The sequence below is a fragment of the Rattus rattus genome, chromosome 12 (genome assembly GCF_011064425.1).
Source record: "Rattus rattus isolate New Zealand chromosome 12, Rrattus_CSIRO_v1, whole genome shotgun sequence".
In the NCBI taxonomy this organism is placed as follows: domain Eukaryota; kingdom Metazoa; phylum Chordata; class Mammalia; order Rodentia; family Muridae; genus Rattus; species Rattus rattus.
This window is the reverse complement of record NC_046165.1, coordinates 21,471,814-21,497,788: the sequence shown is the minus strand read 5'-3', so window position 1 is coordinate 21,497,788 and position 25,975 is coordinate 21,471,814. Positions and strand designations below refer to the sequence as shown.

Here is a 25,975-nt window from a genome sequence, read left to right as displayed (position 1 = left end):
CAGGCTCCTGTCAGCATGCACTTCTTGGTATCTCTAATTGTGTCTGAGTTTGGTGTCTGTATATAGGATGGATCCTCAGTTGGGGCAGTCTCTGAATGGCCTTTCCTTCAGTCTCTGCTCCAATCTTTGTCCCTGTATTTCTCCCGTGAGTTTTTTGTTCCCTCTTCTGAGAAGGACTGAAGAATCTGCACTTTGGTCATCCTTCTAATTCAGCTTCATGTGGTCTGTGGATTGTATCTTGGGTAGTCTAAGGTTTTGGTTTAATATCCATTTATCAATGAGTGTATAGCAAGTATGTTCTTTTGTGAACTGGGTTACTTCACTCAGAATGATATTTTCTAGTTCCATCCATTTGCCTAAGAATTTCATGAAGTTATTGGTTTTTTTTTTTTTTTTTTTTTTTGGTTTTTTTTGGGGCTGGGGACCAACCCAGGGCCTTGTGCTTCCTAGGCAAGCGCTCTACCACTGAGCTAAATCCCCAACCCGAAGTTATTGTTTTTAATAGCTGAGTAGTAGTCTTTTGTATTTTCTATACCCATTCCTCTGTTGCAGGACATCTGGGTTCTTTCCACCTTCTGGCTATTATAAATAAGGCTGCTATGAACATAGTGGAGCATGTGTCCTTGTTATATGTTGGAGCATCTTTTGGTTGTATGCCCAGGAGTGGTATAGCTGGGTCCTCAGGTAGTACTCTGTCTAATTTTCTGAGGAACCTCCAGACTGATTTCCAGAATGGTTGTACCAGTCTGCAATCCCACCAACAATGGAGGAGTGTTCCTCTTTCTCCACATCCTCACCAGCATCTGCTGTCACCTGAGTTTTTGATCTTAGCCATTCTGACTGGTTTGAGATAGAATCCCAGGATTCTTTTGATTTGCATTTCCCTGACAACTAAGGATGTTGAACATTTCTTTAGGTGCTTTTCAGACATGCAGTATTCCTCAGCTGAGAATTCTTTGTTTAGCTCTACATACCAGTTTTCTCTGGAGTCTAACTTCTTGAGTTCTTTGTATATATTAGATATTAGCCCTCTATCAGTTGTAGGATTGGTAAAGATCTTTTTCCAATATGTTGGTTGCCATTTTGTCCTAACAACAGTGTCCTTTGCCTTACAGATGCTTTGCAGTTTTATGAGGTCCCATTTGTCAATTCTTGATCTTAGAGCATAAGCCATTGGTGTTTTGTTCAGGAAATTTTCTCCAGTGCCCATGTGTTCGAGATTCTTCCCCAATTTTTCTTCTATTAGTTTCAGTGTATCTGGTTTTATGAGGAGGTCCTTGATCCACTTGTACCTGAGCTTTGTACAAGGAGATAAGAGTGGGCCAATTTGCATTCTTTTACATGGTGACCGCCAGTTGAACCAGCACCATTTGTTGGAAATGTTATCTTTTCTCCACTGGATGGTTTTAGCTCCTTTGTCAAAGATCAAGTGACCATAGGTGTGGGGGTTCATTTCTGGATCTTCAATTCTATTCCATTAATCTGCCTGCCTGTCTCTGTGACAGTACCATGCAGTTCTGTTTTGTTTTTTTTAAGTCACTATTGCTCTTTAGTACAGCTTGAGGTCAGGGATGGTGATTCCCCAGATTCCTTTATTGGTGAGAGTAGTTTTCTCTATTCTGGAGTTTTTGTATGATCTTCATGAGAAGATACTAAATTAATTGCTTAGCAGGGTATGTGTCTAGTCAGAAAAGTCGCAAGTTATTTCAGATGTAAAAAGGCCAGTTCAGCTAGACATGGTAAAGTCACAAGCAACATCTTTACTTTTCCACTACTGAAAGGGTGCATTATCTTTGTCTAGACTATCTATAAACACCAAAATAAAAACAGGTCTGAATTTATAAAGCTTTGCTGAGTCAGCCTTAGAATTAACACTCAGCACTCAACAGCAAAGCTTAGAGGTTTGAAAGTAGCTTACCACGGAGACAGTTCTTGCAAAAGATCTCTTTAAAATGTGTACAGGCTCACTTGTCTGCTGTTTGCCTTTTGAAGTACTGCCATCACAGGTCGGGAGTCTGGTGGTAGAATATAGACAATATACTCTGTTCCAATGTCCAATGAAAAATTTTAATGTACATTTTTTATTATCAGTAGAGTGCTCAGTTACCAAAAAAAAAATCTATATAATATCCCCCATCCTCAAGACTCAAGGACCATAAGAGAAAAGGGGACAGAAAGATTTTAAGAGCCAGAGAGAGGTTTGGTGGACAGGAGCAGAACAGTGTCTTTTGGGCCTGACTGAAATGCTAAACTCATGGAGACAGTGCATGTGTGGTTGCCAAGATAATACCAGCACAAGATTACATAATACCAGCTGACAAGCCAAGGTGGACGGGAGAAATCTCCCAATCCCACCCCAGATGAAGAGCTATAAACAATCAATGGCTGCTGAGAGTAGGAATAGAGTTTTGTCTAGGGAGGAGCTTCTGATAGGTTACACAATTCCAAGTGTCCAGCACTAAATGAATGAGATAAGATTAAATGAACTCAATAAAAGGTATCATCCACCCACCTAGCCACCACCTAATAATAAAATATATATTATCTTAAGAAGTCAGGAAAAAATTACAGAAAGGCAAAAGAGGGGTATGAAGTGGTGCTAGGTTAAGGACAGGGTAGATCTGGAATGAATTAGAGGGTGAATATTTTCAAAATACACTGTGAAATTCCCAAAGAAGTAATGCAAATGATATATTAAAATGTACATTTGCCATAGGGAAATAACTTTAATATTCAGCATTAAAAATATAAATATCATGTTCCCTAGCAATGGCATACAGTTATTCACCAGTAGTCCTAAGAGCTGTCTGGTGCTATCTGTTATGTTCACAAAGGACTTTTGGGCTAGAGAGATGACTGACTCAGTTATTAAAAGCCACAGTTCACAACCAAGCAGATGAACATTCTAATGTCAAAAATCAATGGCTATTTTAGATAATATAAAGACCAAAAATGCTCTATGGATAAATTTGAGATTTCTAACATTCAAATTCTTTCAGTGATTGTGAGAAGATATGAAAGAGAGAGTTACATCTACATTTGGGGACTATGTATAGTAAGAAAAGCATTTTTTTAATGGGGGTTTAATCTAGAAAAAGACAAATACTTTGAAATATGACATATGTCTCATTTCATGTTTGAATTACTGTGAATTAATTAAAATTCTTATTGCTAATAATATAATAAACAACATGAGCAATCTACTATTTCATTTAAAAGTAGAAGCTAATGGTAAGAGGTTTTTCAATGACTTCTATCACAAAATAAATACTGTTGTAAGACTATCAGGACAGGGGGGCTGGAGAGATGGCTCAGTGGTTGAGAGCACTGACTGCTCTTCCAGAGGTCCTGAGTTCAATTCCCAGCAACCACATAGTGGCTCACAACCGTCTATAATGGGGTCTGATGCCCTCTTATGGTGTGTCTGAAAACAGCAACAGTGTACTCATATTAATAAAATAAGTAAATCTTTACAAAAAAAAAAAAAAAAAAGACTATCAGGACAGATCTCAAGCAAATATTGGGGTGCTTGCCTAGCCTGTATCATTCCCTAGGTTTAATCTCTAACAGAGGGAAAAAGAAGAGTACAATAAGTTGATTAAGTGCACATCTAAAGTATTTTCCTATTCTAATTTATATTCTTTAAGACACACTATTACATTTTATAATTGGTATTAAAATAAAAAAGCAGATTAAAAACAGCTATTGGCATATCGCTATTGCTATAATGCTGATGCCGAATCATGGAAAATTTTGAATTAACCCTGATGCAAAAAATATTCATAAAGTATATTAAATATTCACAAAATTTTAATTAGCTATATTCCACCAGTGTAACATTAATTTGCTCAGTGCTTGAATAATTTCTCCATTGCTGTACAATTTATGGTGATTTTATGTTAGCACAACACATGAGTAAGCTGTTAGTTAACTACAAAGTCAGTGACCTTTAATACCTGTAGAGCAGCTGAGGTATCTGACCAGCATTTACATCGGTGCCATTATTTGACTTCTTTGAACTCTTGAATTGGAAGATCACCCTGAAAGAGCAAGAAGGAATAATATGACATCAAAATTCAAGTTAGTAAGAAATTTAGTAATAATACCTTCAAGTCTCATGCTAATGAAAATTACTCATTTGTTAAAATCAACCACAAGTCAAACAGTCTTTAATTATACGCTGAATTGTGACCTTGACAGGACTCCTGGATGAGGAGCCTCATGCCACCCTGTCCTTCCGCTTGGTTTTGACCTCCATAGTCAGTGTTTAACTAAAGATTTCTACTCAGAGCATAAAAGCGGCTTAATTAGATACATGTAGAAGCTTTAGCCTCTAAGCGTCAGGAGGTTCCACTTGGAACAAACTATATACAATAACTGGGTGAATTCAGTTATAGCAAAAATCCAACAGGGAATTGGAAGAGAAACATCCTACGGCTGATTTAACTTCCTGTAAGTACTCATCAAAACAAAATTTACCTCATAAATTAGCATGTACCTTTTATACTACTATGTTCAAGAAAAATAAAATGAACTCAGTTTCTCTTACAAATTCATAGTATTTTCAAACACTAGGAACAGATTAGTAGTGTAGACAGAGGGCAGGGTTCTGCACATGGTAACCACACCATTACTTTAAGCAAATCATTTTTCCACTGTTTTTCTCTAATTTCCTGAGTATGAGTGGGGAAATAATTGCTTTAGAACTTACTGAGGGAATCAAATGACATACTGTAATAGGAAGTACTCTGTTATTTAGTGCAATTTGTATGCCTGTGCCTACATGCATGTGCATGCTCCATGAGTGCTTGTGCCCTCCCTTGTATATATGCATACACGGAGACCTGAAGTCTACCTCAATTACTGCTTCTGAAGAGCCAATCAGTGGTTTTTTAGGAAAAAGTCTCCCTGGGTGGTGGTGGCACATGCCTTTAATTCTTGCACTTGTATGGCAGAGACAGGAACTTTCTGTGAGTCTGGGGCCAGCCTGGTCTATAGAGTGAGTTACAGTACAGCCAGAGCTACACAGGGAAAAAAAAAAAAAAAAAAAAAAAAGGAGGGGGGTCTCTTGCTGGGTTGGAACTTTTCCAGTAGGCCAGGTTGTGTGACCAGGATGCTCCAGAGACACACTCCACTTGTCACTGCTCCCCGGGTTATGCTACCACATTGCAGCTTTCTACATGGATTTTATATGATAGAAGCTTTTTATCTTACAAACTGCATATATATAGTATCAATCTACATATCAAAACACTATATATAAAGTATATATGCTCAATGAACTATATATGTTTATATATGCATATATACACATCCTTTTTATGATTTGAAATTCATCAGTATCCTGCACCCTTCCTCTATGCAATTGTTAATTTGGTTATAAAGCTTTGAAACAATGTAATACAAATGCCATTTGATAAAAATAATGCACTCTTTTCTCCTTGATCTGACTAGATTAATCCAGCATATTTGGTAATATATAAATTTAACTTTTAGCAATTATACTAATGCTGTGAGATTTCAGAACACTATCCCATAAACAAACATAAGAATTGACTAGTCAGAGTTGACCACTGCGCTTACCCGTCATCTGTGGTAATGGAAGCCTGTCCGTGAGAGCCGCAGTCACTGCTGGGACCTGACACTCGAGCCCATGCCACATACCACCATCCAGCTTGCAGCAGAACTGGCTCATCAAACATCATTGCATATTTTTCTCTAGAGAAATTAGGAAGTCAAACATCTTTGCACTCATCTGTTACCTGTTCTTCTTTTCTTTACAGATTCTACAATATGCTTAAATTTTATAAAACTTTCAAATTAAAACAGCACAAATTTGAAACTGTTACAAAAACATTACCCAGAGAAAAGAATTTTCCCCTTAGTTTTAAGAACTATTTATTCAGCTAAGAGGTCTGAGGGGTGGAATGTCAGAAAAATGACCAACTAGCTTGGACATTTGGGGCAAGTTACTACAATTATACTGTATCTCAGTTTACCTGAACCCTGAAGTATAAATATATTGGATCCATGTATAAAATTCTCTCCAAATAAAATCTTTAAATAATAGAAAGGTCAAACAATGTTTAGTTCACTGAGTTGTCTGTGTCCTAAATTAATTCAGATGCTGCATGGGATTGAGCCTATCAGAGAACAAGGACCACACATACAAAAAAGTTAATTAATTCAACAGGAAATAACATTGAACAGTAAGAATACCTGGAGGGTGGTGGAAAAAAAAAGTGAGTGGCTTTATCTGGTGTTTATAATAAACAAAAGAAAAGAGCAAAAGCAAGAGAATGAACAGATGTTAGTAAAACATGTGAGGGAAAAGACAGCATACATGATGACGTATGACTGACGACTAAACTCTGCTGCCCAGGAAAGCCGGGCCCGTGAGTGAGCTGAGGAAGACACTCTAGACTATCTATTACCACTCTCCACAACAGTTCAAATCTCAGAACATAATCCTCTGCTCACAAGTAAATAGCAAATAATAACAGTATATTAAAGTTTCAGGAACATTATCTTTAAAATTTTAATGTCCCATTTAGTTGAACTCATAAAATCCGAAGATTACAAAGTAACAACATCTAACACAGTGCATCTCAATCTTTCTAATACTGTGATCTTTAATGCAGTTCCTCACCTTCTGGTAATCCCTAACCATAAGAATATTTTCACTGCTACTTCATAATTGTAATTTTGCTATTGTTATGAATTGTAATGTAATTACATTTGAAGACAGATGTTTGCCAAAGGGGTTGTGACCCCATGAGTTGAGAACCATTGATCTAATGCTTAAGGTAAACAAATAGAATAATTTTTCTTTAGGACACTCTTCAGTTCTCAAAGTATATCTCTAGTAATAAAGGTAAAGCCAATGCCTTGCCTTTATTTCTAAAAACATGTACTACTACCAGAAAAAGCTGTTATTCACCTTTTAAGGTTACTTTTGTGTGGTGGTGGTGGTGACACAGGTATACGTGCATCTGGGGGGTGGGGAGCTATACTGTGACAACTGAGTCATCTCCCCTGGCCACCAAATATCATAGCTACTATTGGGAAGTATACTGAACTATTATTGTTATAAAGCTCAGTTTATGTTCTTTTTCATCACAACAGTCCAGGAATCAAAACACTAATTTATCATAGTGCATTGACAAGACAATTCTTAGGATTCCAGAAAGGGCTGCAAAACCTAAGTCTTTTTATACTAATAAAATTTTATAAATAAATACTCTGATAACATATGTTCCTAAGAGCCTTCAACAAAGCTGGCAACCTCCTTAAGTGTGTCAAGCTTAGACTATTAATGTGATCTTAGAGCACATGGGGATCTGAAATGTGTGTGTGTCTGTGTGTGTGTGTGTGTGTGTGTGTGTATTCCTGTACATATATTACAGGTAACAAATGACACTGATGTACCTGCATCCTCTAAAGAGTTTCCTGAAACTGAAACTACATGTGAGATACTCTCCAGTCATTCATCTATATGAGAAATTAAGATTACACTCACTAATATGCTCATACACTACATGAATTTCAGACAACAAATCACAACACAATGGATAGTGACTACACTATTGTGCCAATGTATATATATATTGTGCCAATGGTATAGATGCCAGATTATTAGGTCTGTGTGAAGACCGTCAATGATATTCATAAGTGGATGAAACTGTTTAACAATGAACCTCTCAGACTGTATCTCCATCACTGAGTGAAGCATAGCTTTATATAGTTAAACTTCTTGACTTACCAATAATAGATTATTCAAAGTTTCCTTTTAAAATTTTTTGCTAAATTAAAATAAAATTTTTATTTCAAATATACAAAAACTTCACTGAATAATGAGCAGAGCACTTACCTAGCAGCACAGTCGTAAGCCAGCACGTCAGTCTCTGCGAGAAGATCTCCATCCGTTTCATGATCTCCTCCATCAGGACCCAACTCAAACAGCTGGAGAATAGAAAAACACACTGTTCTGAATCATTCTGTTCTGTGTATCTAAATTTGTGCATGTCCAATATAACTAACCTACAAATGATATAAAAACTCTTATCTACTATTTAAATTTTAATTACTAAGTTAAATATTAAATTCAATAATTAAATAAATATATATGCATTTAAGATAGGAATTATACAGTGTTTTATGGATGTATCAATTATGCTCTATACTAGAAAACTTGTACCTGATATAATAAAGTAGGAATATAACTTTCAAAGGATTTAGAAAAACCCACAGCATTTTAACTCAGAGATTCTGAGTGAGGCCAGACTCTTATTTCATTACATAACAGCTGTGAAGATCTGTCTAGAGTTCTTGCCCATAAAGAAGGTGGATATCAACAGTGAGAATTAGACTTTTTCAGAGACAAGCCCCTAAATCCTTACCTAGTACAAAGCTTTCAGTCCTGAAACCAGACACACATGAGCCAAGGTCCACAGATTCGTGGCTGTATTTATATATTTATGCATTTAAGTATGTGACAATAATAATAAAATGTTAAGAAGGCGTGAAGGTTGAGAAGGGAAGGTTGAAGAGGTGGGAGGGATTGGGAGGAGGAGTCATGAAAGAGATCTGAGGGCAGACCAGGAAGGTAGAGGGAGTCCTGTAATTATAATTTAATTAACTTTTTCTAAGAAAAATGGACTAACATTTGTAAAAACTTTATTTATTTCTAGAGAGTTATAGTAGGTAAACTACAACAGCAGATAAGCCATTAGATTGCATTTAAAATTACTAAATAATTACTAAGCCTATAGTCTCAAACTTTCCACTATACCTTAGGGCCTAAACCCACTGCTTTGATCAGACTGTACAGAGTCTCTCTCTCCCAGGGACCCCAGTATTCTTTGTTCTACAGTAAAGTGACCACCAGCCCCTTCTTGCCAGTTTCTCTCTATAATGGCAGGGTCCTGCACTCCATCGCCAGACAAAGTTCTTGCTTCCATTCTCTAACATCACTGTGTCTGGTCTTCAGCTGTACAAAAAGGCTTAAGAGTTCAACCACACTCTACTTCTGTCTGGGATCTTAATGACAGTGGTCTTAGCTTCATTTCCCTGCTCTAACCCAACTCATATAAAACACCTTGGTATTTATCTTTTGTGGTGGTAGTGATTGAACTCAGGTCCTCCCGTGCTACACCAGGGCACTGCCACTTAGGAATGCCTTCAAAAAAGGAGCTGATAAGAACACCCCGATATAAAACTGGCCAGTGGTTTTTCTTCTTTTTTGAGATAATCTCACAACAATTTGCCTCTTCCACTGATATTCAACAAATACTTTTAAATTCATACAACATGCCAGTCACAGTTCTAGGAACTAAAAATAAAAGGTAAAAAATACAGATCATAAAAAGCAAACCAATCAAACAAAAAGAGCTATTGGTCAATGTTTGTGACAGGGAATAGGATCTACAATTTTAAGCGGACTCATCAGGGAGTCAAGGTCAAAAGTGGGGAGGAAGTGAGATATGTAGGTAAGAGTTGTAGCTAGCGAGAAGAGCAAGGACCAAGGTCCTGAGGCTGCACTGCTTGACACATATAAGGAAGCAAGCAATAGAACACCGAGGACAGCGACACTGGAAGTATGACATGAAACTAGAGAGGTGCTCCAGGGAACTCTGAAAGAATCTAGTCCTTTTAAGGTAGTGGTTATCAACCTGTGGGTCACAAGCCATTTGTGGGTCACATATCAGATACCCTGTATATCAGAGATTATATTATGGTTCATACTATCAAATTAGTTATGAAGGAGCAATAAAATAATTTTAAGTTGGGCAGTCACCACAACTGATGTTACAAATAGGTTCAGATATTTATTTTAGATTCACAGATACCTAGTGACTGAAGAGGTATGATGGATTACTACATCTCTGTGAGTTTTCCTGACTTCAAGAGAACAGGAAACTTGTAACTCTAAACTTCTTGAAGTTTATAAATTTTTTTTGTTTTTCTTTTTATTGAATACTTTTTTATTTACATTTCAAATGTTATCCCCTTTCCCCATTTCCCTATCCCATCCCTCCTCCCCCTCCCTATCCTGACATTTCCCTACACTTGAGGGTTGGCAGGACCAAGGGCTTCTCCTCCCACTGGTGCCCAACAAGGCCATCCTCTGCTACATATGTAGTTAGAGCCCAGGGTCTGTCCATGTATGGTCTTTGGGTAGTGGTTCAGTCCCTGGGAGCTCTGTTTGGTTGGTGGTGTTGTTCTTATGGGGTTGCAAACCCCTTCAGCTCCTTTAATCCTTTCTCTAACTCCACCAATGGGGACCCCATTCTCAGTTCAATGGTTGGCTGTGAGCATCCATGCTAGAGGTATTCTTAACCTTATTCTACTCAGATGATTTCCATAACTATAAGAGCTTTAATTTTTAGCAAATTCCTGACTTTAGTGTCTTAAAATTTTAAAGTATAGATATCATCAACACTATTAGTAAAATTTTTAAAAGTTATCAGTTCTTGTTGAGATTTATGTACACTATCCTCAAAAATGATAACGAACTTTAATATATTTATTTGATTTGGGTTATTACTGAGAGATCTAAAAGAACTATCCCTCACAAAAGAGCCTGAACTAAACTTTCTTGCAAAAAATGATACTGGAATTAGGGCAGAGCTTGTAGTGTGAGCTTCCGAGTGCAGACACGGAGCATGCACACTAATAAGAAGTAATCAAAAACCAAAGACTGCTGTCCTTGAGGAGATAAACGGGTGTGGGAAACAGCCCGAACTCAGCACACTAGTCTAGAGCTCACCACAGATGCCTTTCTGCCTCACCCTCCCAAGTTTCTAAGCTTACAAGCCTGTGCCAGCACAGCAGAATGACGTAAAATTTTATACGAGAAAATCCCTCCCTTTCTCACTTTATCCGAGCTCCCTCCTGGGTGAGTGTGGAGGGTAGCTGTTTACACAGGACTTGACAGAGAGCAGGTTTAAGGACAGGAGTGTATCCTGTTACTAACACAGCTCTGGGAAGGCAGCCACAGAAGACGGTGCAGCCAACCAACCACGTGGAAGTTCAGACAAAGCACCGTGACACTGGCTGGGAATCCTTTGTCAGGTTTAAATCCTGAAAACTCATTTTCTCCTTTTGCATGGGTTTGATTTTTTTGAGTAAGAGTTTAATAACGTTTCCTTTCTCTAAAGGATCCATAATAACAAACCAAGGGAAAGGGGGGAAGAAAATAAGCAATAAGACAACTAAGCCAGACAAACGCCGTCCAATGAAGCAGTTACAGGGTCATGCATCTCACCTTAATTTTAGCAGTATATTCTCCTCTTCCTCCAAAGAGACCAAGACCACCAAGTAAAATGTCAGTGTCAGCACTAAAACGTATGGCTTCTACTGAGTGAGCAGAGTAACCCCAGCCTCCTCCATGACCTGAAACATGTAAACAATGCGGTTTAGCATATGCATGCGTTTCTATTAGTAAGAGCATCTGCTAGGTCTAAGCATACATACTTTCAAACCTGTTGACTATACTGTAGTCTTCCTTGGAATAGACTTTCATCACTGCTTGGGTCTCCTCCTCTATACTTGCAATGCCCATCTTTAAGTCCTGCATGGCCGCCAAAGTGTCAAGACAACCTAAAGCAATGAACAAGTAAAAGTCAAACCTTGAAATGAAAGTGTCCTATCGAACCCATGTTATTCAAGAATGCTATATTAATTAATATTAATCTGAACTCTGGTTATGACGCTTGGAAGGCAAACCTTATTCATGAAGTCATCTCTCCAACTCTTAAATGGGTTTTCCTGAATAATCATATTCTAAAAGCAACACAATACATTGGTATGTGGACTGATTTAAAAAGAAAAAGAAAAAACTAGCAACTAGTTATCTCAAATGTTCTGTATCTTGAACTAAATAAGGATATACCTGAATTAAATACTATAAAAAACATTTCTCTATATCTCTAAAAGTTTGTGTTCAAGTTCCTTTATCTCTTGATCTAAAAAGTTGTATTTGCAAGAATGCTTTATAGTTAGATATCCATTGATCTTCTGTGATATTGGCTGAGAGCTTCTGTATCGCTTCATAGAAGTCAAACTTCTTAGGTAATTAAATTTATTTTGTGACTTGAATCCATTATTATATAACAGGAAGTCAGGATAACAAACACATGTAACTATTAAAAAATCATGACCACATGCACAGCACACATGAATGCCACTCCGCTGACATCAACGGGCAACCCTACCCAGGATATGCAAGGCTGCATGAGATCGGGTGGTCAGAGCCCTCGATCCCGTTGGCAGAGCAAGCTCAGGACTTAGAATACAACAGCTGGACTGCATGTCTGTAGCAGAGGGAAGTCTGGCATCAGCGACCACTGCATTGTAGCACCAGAGCTCTCTGGTGCTTGGTCGAAACCTATGGAGAAAGACAATTACAGCACTTCAACACTTTGAATTACTTTGAAAATTTTTAAACTTTCAAACTGACGATAAAATAAATAATTCAGTTAGTGTACACAGGAAAATATTTTATCTACACCTAAGCTAAATACATAAGTAATTTGTACCACGAAAAAAATCTGAAAATAGTAGAAACACATTATAAAACGTTATAAATATCATAGCAATCATTACTTAAATTTGGTGCATACATAAAAATAAAGATTTCTTATGCCAAAATAATTTGATAGAAAATGTAAAAAATACATATACAACAAAACTATAATAATTACAATGTGTATGAGCACCTATAAAACAGTAAGAGAAAATCAATACAATAGCATAGAATGATCAAGTGATACGGACTGCTAGCCTAGGACACAAAATAAACAGCGATGTAGCACTGATAAAAAGGAAGTCAAGTCACAATGTCCTCGTGCATTAGCCTCTGATTATCCTACTCACAGTAAATCCTCAAAAAGTTAGGAAAAGGCACACCCACAGCTGACCCTGAGATACAGCTCAGTACCCAGAACCCACTGAGAGAGAGCCGGAATCTCAGAAATGCTGACACACCTGAGAACACAGCTGAGACCACCATTTCTACTCACATTCCTGGTCCAAGGGGAACCTTCACAGAGTTGTTTAGACACAGGAGTCAAAAAGTAGTCTGGGAAAGGATCCTTCCAGTGTCCACCTGTACGTGGTAACTGTACCCTGTGCCACAGCTCTCTATACCCAGATTCCATGGGGAGAGAGCTGGATTCTCAGAAATGCAGATAATCCTGAGAGCACAGATCCTGCTGGGAGAAAGCCAGACCCCAGGAGTGCTGACACAGAGGCTTACAGGAGGGTCAAGCCACTGTCAGAGACACCTGAACAGTAAAACCAGCGATACCCAGATGGCAAGAGGCAAGCGCAGGAACCTAACCAAAAGAAACCAAGACTACTTAGAATCATGAGAACCCTGTTCTCCCACCAAAGTAAATACTGGATATCCCAACATACCAGAAAAGCTAGATTTAGGTTTAAACTCACATCTCATGAGGATGATAAAGGACTTTAAAAGGGTCATAAAGAACTTCCTTAAAGAAATACAGGACAACACAGGTAAACAAATAGAAGCCCTTAAACGGGAAACACAAAAATCCCTTAAAGAATTACAGGAAAACACAACCAAACAGGTGAAGGAATTGAACAAAAACATCCAGGATCTAAAAATGGAAATAGAAACAATAAAGAATTCACAAAGGGAGCCAACCCTGGAGATAGAAAACCTAGGAAAGAGATCAGAAGTCACAGATGTAAGCATTACCAACAGAATACAAGAGATAGAAGAGAGAATCTCAGGAGCAGAAGATACCATAGAAAACATTAACACAATCATCAAAGGAAATGTAAAATAAAAAAAGCTCCTACCCCAAAACATCCAGGAAATCCAGGACACAATGAGAAGATCAAACCAAAGAATAATAGGTATAGAAGAGAATAAAGATTCCCAACTTAAAAGGCCAATAAAGATCTTCAACAAAATTATAGAAGGAAAATTCCCTAACCTAAAGAAAGAGAGGCCCATAAACATACAAGAAGCCTACCAAACTCCAAATAGATTGGACCAGAAAAGAAATTCCTCCCGTCACATAATAGTCAAAATACGAAATGCACAAAACATGGAAAGAACATTAAAAGTGGGTAAGGGGAAAAGGTCAAGTAACATATAAAGGCAGACCTATCAGAATCACAACAGACTTCCCACCAGAGACCACGAAAACTAGAAGATCCTGGGGAGATGTCATACAGAAACTAAGAGAACACGAATGCCAGCCCAGGATACTATATTCAGCAAAACTCTCAATTAACATAGATGGAGAAACCAGAATATTACATGACAAAACCAAATTCACACAATATCTTTCCACAAATCTAGCCCTACAAAGGATAATAGATGGAAAACTCCAAGACAAGGAGGGAAACTACACCGTACAAAAACCAAGAAAGTAATTCTTTTTAACTAACCCAAATGAAGATAGCCACACAAACATAATTTTACCTCTAACAATGAAAATAACAGGAAACAACAATCATTGATCCATAATATCTCTAACACCAATGGACCCAATTCCTCCAATAAAAAGACATAAATTAAGAGACTGGATATGTAAACAGGACACAGCATTTTGCTACATACAGCAAACACTCCTCAGTGACAAAAGATAGACACTACCTCAGGGTAAATGGCTGGAAAACAACTTTCCAAGAAAATGAATGCAAGAAACAAGCTGGAGTAGTCATTCTAATATCGAATAAAATTGACTTTCAACCAAAAGTTATCAAAAAAGATAAGGAAAGACACTCCATATTCAAAGGAAAAGTTCACCCAGATGAACTCTCCACCCTGAATATTAATGCTCCAAATGCAAGGGTGCCTACATTTATAAAAGAAACCATACTAAAGCTCAAAGCACACATTGCACCTCACAAAATAATAGTGAGAGATTTCAATACCCTACTATCATCAATGGACACAACAGGGAAACAAAAACTAAATAGAGACATAGAGAAACTAACAGAACTTATGAATTAAAACAGGTATCTATAGAACATTTCATCCTAAAACAAAAGAAGTATGACCTTCTTCTCAGCACCTCAGGGTACCTTCTCCAAAACTGACTATATACGTGGGTCACAAAACAGACCTCAACAGATATAAGAAGATTGAAATAATCCAGTGCATCCTATCACATCACCATGGACTAAAACTGGTCTTCAATAACAAAAACAACAACAACAACAAAAAAAATCCTGAAAGAAAACCCACACACACATGGAAGCTGGACAATGCTCTACTAAGTGATAACTTGGTCAAGGAAGAAATATAGAAATTAAAGACTTTTTAGAATTTAATAAAAATGAAGGCGTAACATAGCCAGACTTATGGGACACAATGAAAGCAGTGCTAAGAGGAGAACTCATAGTTCTCAGTGCCTTCAAAAAGAAACTGGAGACAGCATACCTCAGCAGCTTGACAGCACACCTAAAAGCTCTAGAACAAGAAGAAGCAAATACACCCAAGAGGAGTTGAAGGCAGGAAATAATCAAACTCAGGGCTGAAATCAACCACGTACAAACAAAAAGGACTATACAAAGAATCGACAAAACCAAGAGCGGGTTCTTTGAGAAAATCAAGATAGATAGATAAACCCTTAGCCAGACTAACCCAAGGGCACAGCGAGAGTATCCAAATTAACAAAATCAAAAATGAAAAGGGAGACTTAACAACAAAATCTGAGGAAATTCAAAAAATGATCACATCCTACTACAATACCCTATACCCACCAAAACTGGAAAATCTGGATGAAATGGACAATTTTCTATACAGATACCAGGTACCAAAGTAAAATCAGGATCAGATAAAGCATATAAATAGTTCCATAACTCCTAAAGAAATAGAAGCAGCTATTAAAAACTTTAGTGCAGAATTCTATTAGACTTGCATAGAAAACCTAACACCAATACTGTCTAAACTATTCGACAAAATAGAAACAGAAGGAACACTACCCATTTCCTTCTATGAAGTCACAATTACACTTATACCTAAACCACACAAAGACCCAACAAAGAAAGAGAACTTCAGACCAATTTCCCTTATATCAACACAAAAATACTCAGTAAAATTCTCACAAACCAAATCCAAGAACACATCAAAACGATCATCCATCAGGATCAAGGAAACTAGGCTTCATCCCAGGGATGCAGGGATGGTTCAATAAATGGAAGTCCATCAACATAATTCACTATATAAATGAACTCAAAGAAAAAAAAACACATGATCATCTCATTAGATACTGAGAAAGCATTTGACAAAATTTAACACCCTCCATGTTAAAAGTCTTGGTAAGATCAGTAATGCAAGGCCTATACCTAAACATAGTAAAAGCAATATACGGCAAACCAGTAGCCAACATCAAACTAAATGGAGAGAAACTGGAAGCAATCCCACTAAAATCAGGGACTAGACAAGGCTGCCCAGTGTCTCCATACTTATTCAATATAGTACTCAAAGTCCTAGCCAGAGCAATCAGACAGCGAAAGGTCTAAGGGGTACAAATTGGAAAGGAAGAAGTCAAAATACCACTATTTGCCAATGATATGATAGTGTACTTAGGTGACCCCCAAAATCCCACCAGAGAACTACTAATCCTGATAAACAACTTCAGCAAAGTGGCTGGGTATAAAATTAACTCAAACAAAACAGTAGCCTTCCTCTACTCAAAGGATAAACAGGCTGAGAAAGAAATTAGGGAAATGATACCCTTCACAATATTCCCAAATAACATAAAATATGTGACTCTAAGCAAGTGAAAGATCTGTATGACAAGAACTTCAAGTCTCTGAAGAAAGAACTTGAAGAAGATCTCAGAAGATGGAAAGATCTCCCATGCTCATGGATTGGCAGGATTAATATTGTAAAAAAGGCCATCTTGCCTAAAGCGATCTACAGATTCAATGCAATCCCCATCCAAATTCCAACTCAATTCTTCATAGAGTTAGAAAGAGCAACTTGCAAAATCATTTGGAATAAGAAAAATCCCAGGATAGCAAAAACTATCCTCAACAATAAACGAACTTCTGGGGGAATCACCATCCCTGACCTCAAGCAGTATTACAGGCAATAGTGATAAAAACTGTATGGTATTGGTACAGAGAAAGGCAGATAGATAACAGAATAGAATTGAAGACCAATAAATGAACCCACACACCTATGGTCACTTGATATTTGACAAAGGAGCTAAAACCATCGAATGGAAAAAAGATAGCATTTTCAACAAATGGTGCTGGTTCAACTGGTGGTCACCATGTAGAAGAATGCAGATCGATCCATTCTTATCACCCTGTACAAAGCTCAATTCCAAGTGGATCAAAGACCTCGACATAAAACCAGATACACTGAAACTAATAGAAGAGAATTTGGGGAACAGCCTCGAACACATGGGCATAGGGGTAATTTTCCTGAACAGAACAACAATGCTTTATACTCCAAAATCAACAATCAACAAATGAGACCTCATAAAATTACAAAGCTTCTGTAAGGCAAAGGACACTGTTGTTAGGACAAATCAGCAATCAACAGATTGGGAAAAGATCTTTACCAATCCTACATCCGATAGAGGGATAATATTCAATATATACAAAGAACACAAGACGTTAGATGCCAGAGAAATAAATAAACCTATTAAAAATTGGGTAAGGAACTAAATAAAGAATTTTCCAGAGGAATATCGAATGACTGAGAAACACCTAAAGAAATGTTCAACATCTTTAGTCATCAGGAAAATGCAAATCAAAAGATTTCACCTCACACCAGTCTGAATGCCTAAGATCAAAAACTCAGGTGACAGCAGATGCTGGTGATGATGTGGAGGAGGAACATTCCTCCATTGTTGGTGGGATTGCAAGCTGGTACAACCACTCTAGAAATCAGTCTGGAGGTTCCTCAGAAAACTGGACATTGAACTACCTGAGGACCCAGCTATACCACTCCTGGGCATATACTCAAAAGATACTCCAACATATAACAAGGACACATGTTCCACTATGTTCATAGCAGCCATATTTATAATAGCCAGAAGCTGGAAAGAACCCAGATGCCCTTCAACTGAGGAATGGATACAGAAAATGTGGTACATCTACACAATGGAGTACTACTCAGCTATCAAAAACAATGACTTCATGAAATTCATAGGCAAATGGATGGAACTAGAAAATATCATCCCGAGCGAGGCAACCCAGTCACAGAAAACCACACAGGGTATGCGCTCACTGCAGATATGTGCGCATGGATGCAGGAGCCTACAGAGGTCAGAAGAGGGTTTTCAACCTCTGGAGGTCGGGTTACACATTGTTATAAACTAAAGCCTGTGAGGAGGCTGGAGACTGGACTCAGGTACTCTGAAAGAGAGCGAGGAGTTCTTTATCCCTCAGCCACTTCTACAAGGACTTATTTACTTTATGTAATGTAATTCTAGGGTTTGACTCCATAGTTCTGTGAACCACCCTAGGCAGACACAACTTTAAAAATAATCTACAATGCTTGCTAACAGATAAGTAGTGCCTTTCTTAGGGTATACTGCTGTGGACAGACACCATGACCAAGGCAACTCCCATAAGGACAACATTTAACTGGGGCTCGCTTACAGGTTAGAGGTTCAGAGTTCTACATCTTCATCTGAAGGCTGCCAGCAAGATACTGGCTTCCAGGCAGCTAGGATGAAGGCTTTAAAGTCCTCACCTACTCCAAAAAGCCCACACTTACCTGTACAGGGCCACACCTTCTTACAGTACCACTCCCTGGGCCAACCATATACAAATCATCACAAGCAGTGAGCTCATCAAGTGAACTTTTACTCCCTGTTAAACATTTATTTTTAACTTAGTGAAGAAGCCCAGAAACAAATTCTGTAGCATCCATTTTGTGTTTGTTTTATTGATACTGTTATTTTATAACGACATATGCTTACCTCCAAAGCACATCATACACCGGATCAAGACATACACCAAATCCTTGCAGATCTTCTTGTTCAGAGTCATTGAAAGTTTTACAACTTCCATCCACTTTATTTATCAGAAGACATTTAAACGGTGGGGGTTCTGATATAGAAGCAGGTACCAAGCCTTGTGAAAACATAATTAAATAAAATTTTACTTTGCATTACCTTTACCCATTCCTCCAAGCCCACAAGGAGAGTAGTATTATTACAATTTCATACATACAGAAGCTAATATATGTCTAAGAAGTTTAAATGGAGCCTTTTGTAAATGGCAGAATTAAAACACTCTGAACACGTCTATAATGAACGCTCCTGTTATGCACTGTGTACCTCATTGTGTCATGGACACAGGTTTAAATGTGGTCATCATAATCTCTCATGAAAGATGGTTTCGATGTTTACTTACAGAATCAGTGTTGACAGTCACTCATGACAATGTGAGTCTGCAGCCCCTCTTCTGCCACAGCCTAGACTATGACTACTCTGTTCTTAAGTATCCCTCTGTCTTCCTCTCACACATGCACATAGAAAGACGCAGCTCCGTCTCAGTATGAGGACAAGCTATTTACCTATTATGTGTTTGCTAGCAAAAATTTCTGATGTTGCAAGTACATGAGAATTTATCAGCGCTTCATCGATTCGTAAGAAAGTCTGGTCCCCACTTGCACCAATCCAAGTGGCCTTCCGTCCATATTTTGATCCAATGTTAGGCATGGGAGCTGGTTTTGCATTCCAATATGGTACATCCAAAATAGGGCGCCCCAGCTGTCCTTTCTAAAATTTAAATAAATCATATTAGTATTATTGTTGGATAATCTATGGTTCTTTAAGGTTATAACTGTCTATAAAATACTATATGAGATCGTATTTTTATGTACTTTTAGTTTTTCTTAATAAAGAAATGTGGAAATTGGACCTAACACTTTAAAAGTAATAGAGTAATTTCTATTATTCCTAGACAATCTCCTTTTAACATATACACAAAGTATATGATTGTATTAGTTGAAATATTTTCCATATAACCAATGTTCCCAAAATACTTTGTAATGACCTATTTTTAAATTTAAAGTATCTTACATACACAATGCCTGAAACACACTGCTACAAAGGATTCCTTTACAACTATCACTCTGACATTTTAAGTTAACAGTATAAAAGAAAGTCATTCTTAATCTCACACAGTGTGAGGACATTTTGTGATAACACCAAAGTTTGTAACAGAGAATAAACTTGGAAAAATATTCAATGCAGTTTTTCCATAAAAACTGATATGAAAAGTAAACCTTTTCATTTATGTCTTAAGATAAACAGTAGGAATAAGGTGTACATTTAAAACAAGTTAACTCACTTAAAAGTATAGCTGCTGAAAGGTAGTTGGTTAGCTAAAAATATATTTCGAAAGAAGTAGGGTGTTTCTCATTATCGAGCCAATAGCTGGCAGATAAAAACACTGACACTGGACTAGGTGACATTGCTGCACACGGCTCAGGAGCCTTCTCTCCCACATCTCTCCTCTCAGAAACCACTGAGGAGAGAAAATGCTACCTTGTGTCCCCGAAGCATTTAACACAACCTCAGCAATGAGAATAACCAGCAAAGCATGGAAAGGAAAGCGACACCCGAGGAGCGAGGGAGCACGGGCTCCTGCGAGCACTCAAGGTCCCACTCAGTTGCCAGGCTCCTAAGACAATGTCTACTCCTTCAACATCACAGCCAGAAAACAAAACACAGACCAACTACAGATGCCCCAATCCCTGGGAAGAGAACCTAGTGAAGGAAAAGAAGTTATACAATAGAGAAGTCATTTTTCCACAAGGAAAAAAAGCATAAGAAGGTGAACAACGAAAGCAGCACACAATATTCATACATTTTCTGTTCTGGGAGGAAAAGGAAGTCACACTGACAATTAAAATAAGCAGGTATCCCCTTACCACCAACCCAACATATGTGAAGAAAAACAGTGAGAAATATAGATGCCTAGTCAGCCCCATAGGCACTCCAGAGTGTGGTGAAAAGCCAGCCATATGGAAAGCCATAGAAGTTCACAACTAGAATCCGTTAGTCTAGAAAACTAGTCACACTTCCCACCCTGAAGACACAGAATCAAAAGTGAACAGATAAATAAGCACATGATTTAAACCTTTAACTGTATTGGGATTCTGTAGAAATCTTGACTTGTAACAAGAGGAAACCAATACCCTGAGTCCTCTCCGATTTCTCCAACAAGTCTAAGGGTTCAAGAGGCACAACAGAGGAGGATAAGGAGGATGACTGTTTAACAAATGTTGAAAAGTGATCGTTGTCCTTTAAGAGACCAAAGCAGAGCCTTCATAGATAAGTGGTAAATGGGTAAAGACACTTAGTTCATAGCACCAAACAGGTAGGGGCTTGAAAGATCCTTGGTCAGCTATCAGATCAGTGCCAATTAAAAGGCATAACAGCACACTGTGTTGCCAAAGCTCTGGAGAATGCAGCTTGAAAAGAAAATAGACTATTAACACTACGAAACCTACCAAGGTTTTTTGACCCACAAACTTTTGACCCCAAATTCTCACTTCTTAGAATCAAAAGATACACTTTTTTTTATTATTAACTTGAGTATTTCTTATTTACATTTTGAGAAAAGATACACTTTTAATAAAATGATTACATAATCAAAATGTAAAGTAAATATCTAAGAGTAAGAAACTGAAAAGTTGGGGTTGGGGATTTAGCTCAGCAGAAGAGCGCTTGCCTAGCGAGCGCAAGGCCCTGGGTTCGGTCCCCAGCTCCGAAAAAAAAAAAAAAGGAAAAAAAAAAAAAGAAAGAAAGAAACTGAAAAGTTATAGTATGGAGTACAAGTACCCTAAATGCCAGGAGTCTTTGAAGAATCCTAGTAGATTGGGCAGCAGGCATGGCAGGCAGTGAGGTGCAAACTCCTAAGACATGAGCAGTTGTGAGCCCTCAGAGATAAACCAACATAATAAAATCCAGCTTTATCAAACACTTGCTTGTCTCCTGCATATTCACAAGCTTGCTCTCATGACCTTCTCCTCTCAGTCCCCATTTAAAAGTTTAGAGGGAGAAATGGGTCAGAGGATATGGTATGATTATAATCTCAAAAAATAAATTAACTAAATATTTTCATGAAAGAAAAATAGATGGTACAAATGTTAAAAGTTTTTTTTAAAAAGGTTTATATTTGATTATCAAGCATGATTATATAGAGACATAGATGAGGAAGAAGAACACTGGTCTTTTCCTTTTGGCTTCGTTAAGAAAATAATACCAAACAAAACAATGGCCAGGTAAGGTAGAGTAGGCCTGGAATCCTAGCATTCAGGAGTCTAAAGCAGAAGGATTATGAATCCAAGGCCTTATCTTACTAACACCAAAAAGGAATAAGTAATAAAATATAACTATGTAATTATATAGTTTGTGTGTTATAGTTTATATAGTTTGTGTATTATGTACCAAAATATGTCCAGAATATTAGAAAGTAAAAAAGTTACATTTTTTTATGTCCTATTCTCTACAAGTACAATTAAAACAATGGGTAACCATGACCAGAATACATAATGAATGTCCTGATAAAATTAAAATACCTGCCAAAGATTTTTTTAATCCCTCCAGAGGCTATAAAAAGTGCAGGTAAGGTCTGGGTGGACTGATTGGGAGTAGGACAGTTTTTATTGTCAACTTGAAAGGAGACATAACTCTAGGCACATCTGTGAACAAAGTTTCTATACTGGGTCACCTGAGATGAGAAGTCCCATCTTATTAGGAAGTAGCAGCACGCTATGGGCTGAGGCTATATACTGAGGGAAAAGCAAAAAGCCAAGCTGGGCATGGGGGCACACGCCTTTAATCTCAACACTCAGGAGGTAGAAGCCAACACAGGGAGATTTCTGTGAGCCGGTGCCAGACTGGTCTATATACAGAGTTCTAGGCTAGAAGGGCTTTTCTGTAACAGATCACCTCAAAAGAAAAAGACAAAGAGAAGGCAGGGATGAGAAAGAGGAAGAGAAGGAGGAAAGAAAGCATACAGCACACTGAAGGCAAACAAACATCCCATGAGCCTCAGGATCCTGGTGTCAAGCCTTTCCCTTTGCAATAAACTATGTTCATTTTACACTCTAATTATTTCTCAAAAAGCAAGGTGCACAGGTCCTCAAGAACAACATTTAAGGTCGTCCTGTAGCCATCCCCTTTGTGCTGGCATGCACACCTCACATATACATTCAAACAAACTTTAAGCACACTTAAAAGGACAAACACTGCTGAGTTCGGGCTTATACAGTGCAAGCTTACTAACGGAGCTTAGGGAGGTTCTCCCTCACTTTCACTATAGAAAACAGTTTTGGGAGAGGCAAAGAGAGAGAGAGAGGAACAGATAAACAGAATGGGACAGGACAAAGAAAATAATTTTGCACTTGATGTTAGTCAAAAGGACAAGAGCCATAAATTAGTTTAAGCAGCCATTTAAAATCTAAACTTTCAAAAACTCTAAAATAGAAACAGTTCTTAGTGTTAAGAAAATTTATTTTTTTATAAATTAGATGAGAAATATCCTTTTAAGTGGTAGATTCGGCTCCACTGATAGTTTAGAAGCTTTTGATTTACAATAAACATGTCCAATTCTAATTCAATTGCTAAATACAATAAATTCTAATAATGAACTAGAGATGAAAATTATTTGAAAATCTGTCACTCAGGAGCTGTGTGTGTTGGGATAGGCAGGAAATATGCACGTGTAATTATCTTAATACAAGAATTTTACTGGAACCAGAGGGAAAAAAGCTAATGTAGCAAATTATAAGGCAATTATATAATACAATATTATTAATGTTTTAAAAATTCCTTACAGAAAAACTTCCAAATGTGAAGACCTGTCCATCCATTACAAGGACTGCCGTGTGGTTGCTGCCGGCAGTGACTTGTGTGCTAGGGCCTGGCAAGGCTTGAACAAGGGTGGGGCATCCCCTAGGTTTAAGAAAAAAATAAGTCAATTTCTTGAAATATAAAACAATGTACAACAGTAGAGTAAGGAGTTAAAAAGGTCAAGGCACTGTAGGTATATTCAGCAATCACTTGTTTCGGTGTTAGCTGCCTGTGTCCATGCTAGGCACCAGGTAAACGGACAATGACTTTAAGGAGATCAACAAAAAGATTCTTGAAATTTACTACCTAACCATAAACACAGGATTTTAAATTTCAGAAATACAGATGCTAACTTTAACAGGAGTTATCTGTTTAGCCTGTACAATAAGTGGCATACGGTTCCTCAACAGGAATTCAAGAGCTAGATGAAATCATTTTACAGTCTTCTGTTCTAATTTTCAGCACACAGATGTTAAAGTAATAGTTAGGAACTCAGAGCATGCATAATGAAAACTCTTACAGCAGCAGCTACACACTCAGGACCTAGAGTTAGACAGCTAGGATTGAGTCCTATTCTATTCATGGCAAGAGACTAGGATATTGGCCAAGTCATTCACTGTGCTTTAGTTTCTTCTATACTACAGAGAATAATGAGAACTGTTCCTAGAAACCATTAAGAAGTATTTGAACCCATGCTTGACACATAGTAAACACATAATTAATGTTGTGTTAGTATAATGATATCCTAGTATCCTTACCTAGTTTTATAAACTATGTTATTAACCATTTTTAGTAATCATAACTGTAATTGGAAAAATATCCAATAGAAAGTAAAACACACACAGTAAAAAATTTTGTGTTTGAGATCAAATTATAGTGTATTTTCTTTAATTATGTACAATTTATCCTCTAAAATTAGAATACAACTAAAAATGACTTTGAAAGGAGCTAGGTTCCCAACTAGAAACACAGAAGCTATGGTGTGTTCTCATCAAAATATGAACTAGGAACAATGTGGATTGAAAGATGAACATATTTTATAGCCAGGTAAGAAATAGAACAGACACATACTTTTAATTTTTCAGAGATATAAGTGTTACCTTTATTTAACAGGAGAAATCTACTAAATTGTGAACTGAATGGCATTTGATATCTTAACAGAAATTTAATCCAGGAACTAGATGTAGTAACTGATTTTATAATCTTCAGCCTTGGAACATGGTCGGGTATGGGGAAAGTAAACAAAAGGTAGGTTTGTTTGCATGGCTTTGTAGTTGTTTAATTCTAAGAAAAAAATGATCTATGAAGCTAATTACAGAGAGAATGACAAGGTCTTGCTAATTTGTGTATGAAGAGAGGCAGAAGAACAAAGTCTTAGGGAAGGAGAGTGAGAAGAACACTGAAAGCATTTCCAGAGGGACAAATAAGACGCGTGCCAATGCTTTAGGCAGGCAGGCAGGCAGCAAAGTCACTAGGAGCAAACAAAGCACAAGTGCCAGTACTGCTTGAGAAGAGGCAAAGTCCCTCCCCATACCACTAACAAAGGAAAGAAAAGGAGAACAAACAGCTATAACCAACACTGCAGTCCAGAACGCCATGTAGGACAGCAAATCTGAGGAAGCGTGAGCTCACTAAGAAGACAAACATAAGAGGGCAGAGGGAGGAAGGACCAGACCTGCACAGATTCTGAAAGCAGGCCTAGGCAGGCGGCTCAGGGACTGATGGAAGCACCCTCCAAGCAGTATGGGGGTGATACGGGTTGAAAATAAGGAGATAAGGACAGTGGACAAAAAAATATCCAGTCTTATAATTTTTCTTTTTGTTCTGAGGCTTATGCAAATCCTGTGCCAAGAAAGGGGAATGGTGAACAGAACAATTCAAAGTGAGATCATTTGTTCAGCTGGTGGCGATGTGAGCAGAGAACACCTAGTTGAGGACGGAAAGAGCTCACTTTTGAGACTAGGAAGATCACAACTAAGCTTCAGGAGATCTGAGAAAAAACTTTTAACTTGTTAACAAGCTTGGAACTTACCACTAATACATCACAGAAATTTGATTCTATTTATTTTCCTGACAAGAATGTCTACCATCACATTCTCAAGATATCTTAAAACAGGTTTTGAAAAACAAATGAAACAACTACAAAGCCATGCAAA

At 37.7% G+C, this 25,975-nt stretch overlaps 1 protein-coding gene across 3 annotated transcripts in view; it reads right to left on the bottom strand.

The window, feature by feature from the left end:
* The window catches only part of Mycbp2 (MYC binding protein 2), a 231,748-nt gene that overhangs the window by 110,505 nt on the left and 95,268 nt on the right, over positions 1–25,975 (bottom strand). For all 3 annotated transcript variants that reach the window (XM_032918389.1, XM_032918388.1, XM_032918386.1), the window contains 10 exons: positions 23,804–23,921; positions 19,529–19,733; positions 18,930–19,083; positions 12,216–12,388; positions 11,476–11,601; positions 11,267–11,394; positions 7,871–7,962; positions 5,584–5,718; positions 3,957–4,040; positions 1,919–2,015 (listed from right to left, as the gene is read on the bottom strand). In XM_032918389.1, coding sequence (XP_032774280.1) covers positions 1,919–2,015; positions 3,957–4,040; positions 5,584–5,718; positions 7,871–7,962; positions 11,267–11,394; positions 11,476–11,601; positions 12,216–12,388; positions 18,930–19,083; positions 19,529–19,733; positions 23,804–23,921 — 1,312 coding nt within the window. The remainder of the gene's footprint in view (positions 1–1,918; positions 2,016–3,956; positions 4,041–5,583; positions 5,719–7,870; positions 7,963–11,266; positions 11,395–11,475; positions 11,602–12,215; positions 12,389–18,929; positions 19,084–19,528; positions 19,734–23,803; positions 23,922–25,975) is intronic.